At 37.8% G+C, this 7,755-nt stretch overlaps 1 protein-coding gene across 5 annotated transcripts; it reads left to right on the top strand.

Annotated features, from left to right (window-relative positions):
* The first annotated feature begins 1,584 nt into the window (after positions 1-1,584).
* LOC105155646 (uncharacterized) lies at positions 1,585-6,383 on the top strand. 5 transcript variants are annotated; one of them, XM_011071578.3, is made up of 2 exons: positions 1,585-4,377; positions 5,582-6,383. In XM_011071578.3, exons 1-2 carry the CDS (start codon positions 1,995-1,997, stop codon positions 5,620-5,622), a joined length of 2,424 nt encoding a protein of 807 aa, XP_011069880.1. In that variant the 5' UTR covers positions 1,585-1,994; the 3' UTR covers positions 5,623-6,383. The 5 variants fall into 5 exon arrangements, with proteins under 5 accessions (XP_011069880.1, XP_011069871.1, XP_011069861.1 ...); XM_011071569.3 differs by having other exon boundaries at positions 5,579-6,383; XM_011071559.3 differs by having other exon boundaries at positions 1,585-4,423.
* The last annotated feature ends 1,372 nt before the right edge of the window (positions 6,384-7,755 follow it).

Here is a 7,755-nt window from a genome sequence, read left to right as displayed (position 1 = left end):
AAAAACGATTATAAATGACAAAATGCAAAATTTGTAAAATTGAGATGGTATGTTGACACAAAAAAAAGTTTAAATAACAAAGTGTAAAATAAGTCATAATTCGAATCACAAAATATATTTGATTTATATTATTATAATTATTATTATACATATATTTATAGTAGCATTATTATTTTCTCTTTGGTGATTAACAGCTAGATATTTCCCAGAAGGGCAATTTAGTGATTGGGAAGAGGGAGGGCAGATGTGGACGTCACCTAGTAAACTTCGGCTGCTAACATAGAATTTTTACATTATTTCATTAATAATTGCATCCTTCCCTTTCACCCAGCTCTCGGAACACATTCGAGACATGTGCATAATTTATATATATATATAAATATATATTTATCGTACTTATTTTATTGAATGAAAATAAAATATTAAATAAATAAAATATTTTAATTGTAAATGTGAATGAACATATAGAGATGGTTATTCTTGACGAAAGAAAAATATATTTAAGGGTATTTTAGTAAATACATATTTTATTAATATGATAAATAGTTTGGGGTTCTAGCACTTAGAAGATATTTATAAGTTATAAAAATAAAATGTTAAAAGCTTATAAGCCGTTTTAAAAAAAAAAGGGATAATAACACTCCTCTTTCCTAAAGTTAAGTGCAATTACACGTAGACCCCCTGTGGTTTGGAGAATTATATTTAGTATTCCTGACGTTTGCTTTCGTCTAATAAATAAGTCCCTTCGTTAGTCAAAATTTACTGAATTTGTCGATATTAAGAAAAAAAATTAAAAAAATCTATAATTACCTCTATTGACTTATTGCAAGTTATATAAATCTTTTTAAGACCAAATTACCCTAATACGTCTTTATCCGTCAATGCATATGAGGAGGTATATCTTCACCATTATAAGGATGGTTTAGCCGAAAAAATTATTTGATTTGCAATAAGTTAGTCGAAGCTAAATATCAATTTTCATTCAATTTTTTTTTTATAATAACCTCAAATTCAGTAAATTTTTTACTAACGGAGGTCTATATTTATTAGACGAAATCAAACATCAAGGGCGCCAAATATAATTTTTCAAATCATAAGTAGTTTATATGTAATTAGATCAAATTTTAGTAAAGGAAAATGTAATTATCCCTAAAGAAGGTAAGAAGTTGCTAATTTCTTTTTAAAATTTTAAAAAAATCTTTTGAATTAATTACGATTGTCATTATTATAATTTCATAAACTTCATAATCTTATGTTCTCTGAAAAAAAATATAAATTTATTTTTAAAATATGATATAATATATTATAAATTTTAAAAAATATTTTATAAGATGTACGAGCGTATAATTTTTTTTAATAAATTTAGCCCAATACCCTCTTAATAAAAAGAATGGATAAAATTAAAGTAATTAAGAAAGATTATATCAATTCTACAAATTGGATTATTAAAATTTTCTTATTTATTTGGAAATAATAATTGAGAAAATAAAAAGAAAATGAGTTTGAAAAATTGGAGGAGGTCTTGGAACCTTCTATTCATGAACAGTAGACAGGCGCGTGTTTGTAATGGCTGTTCTGTTGGAATCAGCCAAACTCAACTACACCATATTCCTCTCTCTCCTCTCTCTCTCTATCTCTCTCTACACTAACTCCATCGCTCTCCTTCTCAGCTCTCTCCTCTCTCTCAGCTGCTATAACAATCCAAAGCTCCAAACCCCTGCCGAATTTCCGCTGTACCGCCCGTTTCAAATCGACCCACGGCGGCGCCACCGCCCGAAGGATTGGCCGCCGGCTTCGGCCATGGACGCCCGGGTTCTTACGCCGCGCTCCGCTGAAAATGCGCTCATGACCCACGTTAGAGTCTTCTTGATTACACCCCGAGAACCATCGGATTATCTAAATTCCTCCCACATAAAATCACACTAACCGAGGAAGAGGAGCACCGCATTTATTTGTTGCACAGTGGTCCAACGTATAGTTTCTTTTATCATAAAATGGCTGCACCAAATGCCGCCACCGCCGCTGCGGTGGAGTCCACCTCCGTCTCGTCCGACGAGTTGGCGGCCAAGGCGGTGCACAAGAGGTACGAAGGCTTGGTAATGGTACGGACGAAGGCGATTAAGGGCAAAGGGGCCTGGTACTGGGCGCACCTCGAGCCGATTCTCGTGAACAATCCCGACACCGGCTTGCCCAAGGCTGTAAAGCTTAGGTGCTCTTTGTGCGACGCCGTTTTCTCCGCCTCGAATCCGTCGAGGACCGCCTCCGAGCATCTCAAGCGAGGCACATGCCCGAATTTCGCGTCCGCGCCCAAGCCCATTTCTTCGGTGCCTTCGTCTTATTCAGTTTCGGTTGCTTCAGTGCCACATACTGCTAGTGTTTCTCCTTCTTCGCAGCCGCCCCACAACCAACGTAAGCGTGGTGCATCTAGTCGCGGCGCTGGTAGTAGCGTTGGTGGTGGGAGTGGGAATTCCGGTGGCACTGGAACGACATTTTCAGCGCACCAAATTGTTCCACCATTGGCTATTGTCGACCCTTCGAGATTCACGGTGGATTTAGCTTACCCACCTGCCGTTTCAATCGCTAGTACAAGTGTGGTTATTGCTTCTAGTAGTGCGAGTCCGGCCGCCGGCGGCGGTTTGTACGGTCACCAGCAGCAACAGCAGTTGGTTTTGTCTGGTGGGAAAGAGGATTTGGGACCTTTAGCAATGCTGGAAGATAGTGTAAAGCGACTGAAAAGCCCCAAAGCATCGCCTGGACCAACATTAAGCAAAGCTCAGGTTGATTCTGCACTTGATTTTCTTGCTGATTGGGTTTATGAGTGTTGTGGGTCGGTTTCATTTTCAAGTCTTGAGCACCCAAAGTTCAAGGCATTTCTCAATCAGGTCGGATTACCTGCAATTTCGAGAAGAGAGTTTGCCGGGTCTAGATTAGATGCTAAATACGAGGAGGCCAAAGCCGAGTGCGAGGCCAAAATTCGTGACGCCATGTTCTTTCAGATTGCATCCGATGGTTGGAAGTCAAAGGATTATGGCCATGTAGGGGAAGAGAATTTTGTGCATTTGGCTGTGAATCTTCCCAATGGGACTAGTGTGTTCAGGAGGGCTGTTTTTACTAGTGGTTATGTCCCGTCGAAATACGCCGAGGAGATTTTGTGGGATACCATTACTGAGATTTGTGGGAGCACGGTGCAGCAATGTGTAGGTATAGTTTCAGACAAGTTTAAGGGCAAGGCATTGAGGAATTTAGAGAACCAACATCATTGGATGGTTAATCTCTGTTGCCAGTATCAAGGTTTCAGCAGTCTAATTAAGGACTTCGGAAAGCAGCTTCCGTTGTTCAAGAGCGTGACTGAAAATTGCTTAAAACTGGCAACTTTTGTCAATAACAAGTCTCAAATTCGACATAGTTTTCATAAGTATCAACTGCAGGAATACGGGCACGCTGATTTGTTGAGAGTTCCCTTACGAGATTATGAAACTTCAGATTTTGGGCCTGTGTACACAATGGTAGAGGACATACTTGGCTCAGCCCGGGCTCTGCATTTGGTACTGTTAGATGAATCATATAAGTTGGTATCAATGGAGGAGCCAATGGCTAGAGAAATTGAAGAAATGATGAGGAACCCGCATTTTTGGAATGAATTAGAAGCCGTGCATTCTCTGTTTAAATTGATCAAGTCAATGGCTCAAGAGATTGAGATGGAGAAGCCCCGGATCGGACAATGCCTCCCTCTTTGGGAAGAGCTCAGAGTAAAAGTTAAAGACTGGTGCTCTAAGTTTCACATTGTCGAAGGACCTGTAGAGAAGGTGATCGAGAAAAGGTTCAAGAAGAATTATCACCCGGCTTGGGCTGCTGCCTTCATACTCGATCCACTTTATCTAATTAGGGACACTAGTGGGAAATACTTACCACCCTTCAAATGCTTGACACCTGAACAAGAGAAAGATGTGGACAAGCTCATAACTCGGCTCGTATCGAGGGACGAGGCTCACATTGCACTTATGGAGCTTATGAAGTGGAGAACAGAAGGGTTGGATCCGGTTTATGCTCAAGCTGTACAATTGAAGCAAAGGGATCCTAATACAGGGAAAATGAAGATTGCCAACCCGCAAAGCAGCAGGCTTGTGTGGGAGACTTATCTAACTGAGTTTAAGTCATTAGGAAGGGTGGCAGTTAGGCTGATTTTCCTTCATGCAACGTCTTGTGGCTTCAAATGCAACTTGTCTTTACTTAGATGGATTAGTGCTCATTCGCATTCGAGAGTGGGAATGGACAGGGCTCAGAAATTGATATTCATTTCTGCTCACTCAAAGATGGAAAAGCGGGAGTTTTCCAGTGATGAAGAGAAGGACACCGAGCTTTTTGCCTTGGCAAATGGTGAGGACGATGTGCTCAATGAGGTTTTTGTTGATACATCCTCTGTGTAAGATTTCCCCTTTTTTTTCTTGTATTCTGATTTGCAGGTTCTTTTCTATTCATCGATTTTGTCTCCTGTATTCTTTCGATGATCAGATATTTGTTCCATTGATCTTAGGAAAATTTGGGGCAGTTTTCGTGCTAGAGTGGGTAGGCTTCATCTCATAAGCAGCTATTTATTCGTTAGAATCATTGCGGTTAGAGACTAGCTACAATGTAAAGCCGATGATGGAAAGAGGCTGGAGAAAATGAGAGCATGTTATGACATTATTATTCCTTAGAACTATGGAGTCAATGAAATTGATTGAGGAAAAGACTTTATTTTTCTCTAGTTAATCTAAGTTAGATTTTTGGAATAGTTTCTGTTGGTTAAAACTAAGCGCTGTTTAAGCATGATTATCTTCTTTAAAAGTGATGACTTTTAGCTATTAATTGCCTTTTCTTGTTCTATAAGTATTTGGGAATCACTCCACCCACACTGTTTGCTCTTTCAATGCTTTTCCTTTTTGTTCCCATTTTTAAGCTCATTTACTTACCTTGTGGTACTCCACTTTAAACCTGCTATCCACTGACCCAAAGGCATTAGTTCAGAACTTAATGGTGATGAAAGTTGCTTTAACTGTATACTGACAACTCCATTTACAGCAATAATGATGTTTTATAAATTTTGCAGACAGTTGATTTTGAATGTCTGTAAAATAATTTTTGAAACAAAAAAATATTTATGAATTGATTCTCCCCCATTTTCCGAAATACAGTATAACAAGATGTTCTCTGATACCTTGTGTTAGCAATGGATTCGCTTTTATGATAAAATGTCCTCAGTCAGCATGATAGGTTGATCTACTAATTCTGGCTTATAATTCTGATGAAGTCCTTTCTGTCCTATTGTAAGTGTTGTTATGATCGATTTTGTGGTCGTAGCTGCTCTTAAGATCTAGTGCAATTGAGATGAAACATAACTTGCTGTTGCTCAGAATCTTCTGTCAATACCGACCTCAATGTCTTAAAATGAAATTTTGTAATAGCTCAGCCAGCACTAGAAGGCTAGATGTTCTTGATCCTACTGTCTTGTCTTATATGTCTTAAAAAGGGCATCATAGTGGTAGAACTAATCAGCTACTCTTCATTACTACTTCTGATGTTTTGCTCCGTATGGCAGAAGCATTTGAGTCGAATATTGTTAGACTGGCGAGACCTCCATGACAAAGGTTGGAGTTGATCAAATTATGAGAGGATGGCTGAAGAGGAGACCTCCTGGTTTTGTTTGTTTCCACGAAAACATCAGAGGGTTGTCTGAATCAAAAGACTAAAGCACCAACTTTTGCTACCTTAATCAACAACTTCAGAGCTGGAGCAGCACTTGTAACTGTTGATGATTCATCCCTATCTCCTGGATTATATGTGTTTTTGAGATAGTGGCGCCCCACCACGAACAAAGTGGACGTCTATTCACAAATTTTTGGTTGTTACATGAGGGGTAAAAAGCGCCCCCCTTAATTTGAATCATTATGGGGTACCTTCGACTTTAAACATTCCAAAGCTTGTGATGTTCATGCAGAGTCGTCGGATGATGCTCCCCATCATTGTAGAAAAGGTTGCTGAGGACCCCAAGTTGAAGAAGGTTGTCGGCATGAGCCTATGAAAAAAGATGCCCCAACAGTGATTTGATATCAAGATGAACTGATTTCGCGGGTTTTTAACCCGGTAATGGTCACACTTTAGTCTGAATTAATGCATCAGGGTATATGTTATTCAATGTGTTTGTAGCGCGTGAGAGTGTTGTAAAGCTTTCGGTTTTAAATTCTTTCTCTTAATCTTTAAATGATTCTTGGAGTCTGATTTCATGCATGTAGATGATTGATTTATGGTTCGTGATAGCGCGATCGTTGTTTCAGGAGCTCAAGATTGTGACAAGTTTAAAGTTTTGTTCATGAAATATATACTATATATGTAGAGTTTCTGTCTCTGTTTATTCACTCAGATAATGCAATTTTAATATGTTGTAAAGACAATATCTAGCCAAGAGTACTGTAATAAGAGAGGAAAAAATGGACAGATGCTGGCTTGCGCTTCTTACTACCTTTGCAATAACATGAAGTTTGCTATTCCGTAGTTCTCTCTCTCTCTCTCTCTCTCTTCTTGAAAACTGATGTATTGAGGAGTTTCACATACTTATACAGCAAACTGAAAAGCATTACTAAAGTACATATAAACAATGGGATGAGTGATAAATAGAGTGTTCTTCATTCTTTTCCAATAATGGATAGCTAATCACTTTCTGTGCCATCAAAATGAAATATTATATATTTTTCCTGATACTATACCATCATAACCCTTCACCATACTCATACTGTAAGCCACTCTTTCTTGAATTCTCTCTCTCTCTCCCCGTAAGCCACTCTTTCTTGAATTCTCTCTCTCTCTCTATATGTATCTATACATGTGTGTGTGTGTGTGTGTTATGAATGATGGATTTTCATCATGTACTCATCCCACCCACCTTGGAAGACAGTGGAAGGTGAAAACAGAGCAGGAAAATCAATTAGTGGCTTAACTTTTAGGTGGAGAGAGAGAGAGACAGAGAGTAGAAAAGTAGAATAAAAATGGAGTAGAGTATTATGCCACCTTTGGCTTTATATCATCTAATTACTGATTTAGTGGAGAGACACAAATTCTTGTCGGCAGCGATTAGTTACATTGTTTGTCAAACTCATCACCCTTACTAACACTGACTCCCCACCTACTTCAAATTAATCCTACCCCCACTAAATAATTCATATCTCTACTTCTCTTTTTCTACACCATTTCTTCATTTTACCTCTAATATTATCTTTTCACCCAATTCTTGAAACTTTATGTTACATTTTTTTATACACACCGTTTTATTAGTCGTTGATTTCACAGGCAATGTTAAAATATTAGCATACAATTAAAAATTACAACAAATATTTCAACCATAGTTAAAATTACAGTGATTCTCACGACTTAAATTTTCATATTAATTATATGTGGCGGTTGGTCATAATATTAAATTATCATGATTTTTAAATTATAGTTATTTATAATGTCGGAAATAATAATGCTTTTTGATAGTATTAATTTCAAAATTTAAAATTTCAAACACATTAACAATATCACCTCATAATTTTGGAGAAAAGTAAAGGGAGGTGTAATGATTAATGTAGGACGACAAACAATAATCTTTTGTCAAGAATCTTTCTCCCTTTTTATGCTACTAATAAACATTTTTGTAGAGGTAAGAAAGACATTTTGGTGAGCTACTCTAAGAACACTTCATCCATCTTTCTGTGTTTTGGAAGGATCCACCCCTACTTA

The sequence above is a fragment of the Sesamum indicum genome, linkage group LG1 (genome assembly GCF_026168435.1).
Source record: "Sesamum indicum cultivar Baizhima isolate 11 linkage group LG1, ASM2616843v1, whole genome shotgun sequence".
Lineage (NCBI taxonomy): Eukaryota > Viridiplantae > Streptophyta > Magnoliopsida > Lamiales > Pedaliaceae > Sesamum > Sesamum indicum.
Note: the sequence above shows the minus strand (reverse complement) of the source record. Positions and strands in the feature narration are given on the sequence as shown.

Bases quoted from the DNA above. Each gene is read 5' to 3' on its own strand.
- LOC105155646 (XM_011071552.3), top strand. From the start codon at position 1,995: ATGGCTGCACCAAATGCCGCCACCGCCGCTGCGGTGGAGTCCACCTCC.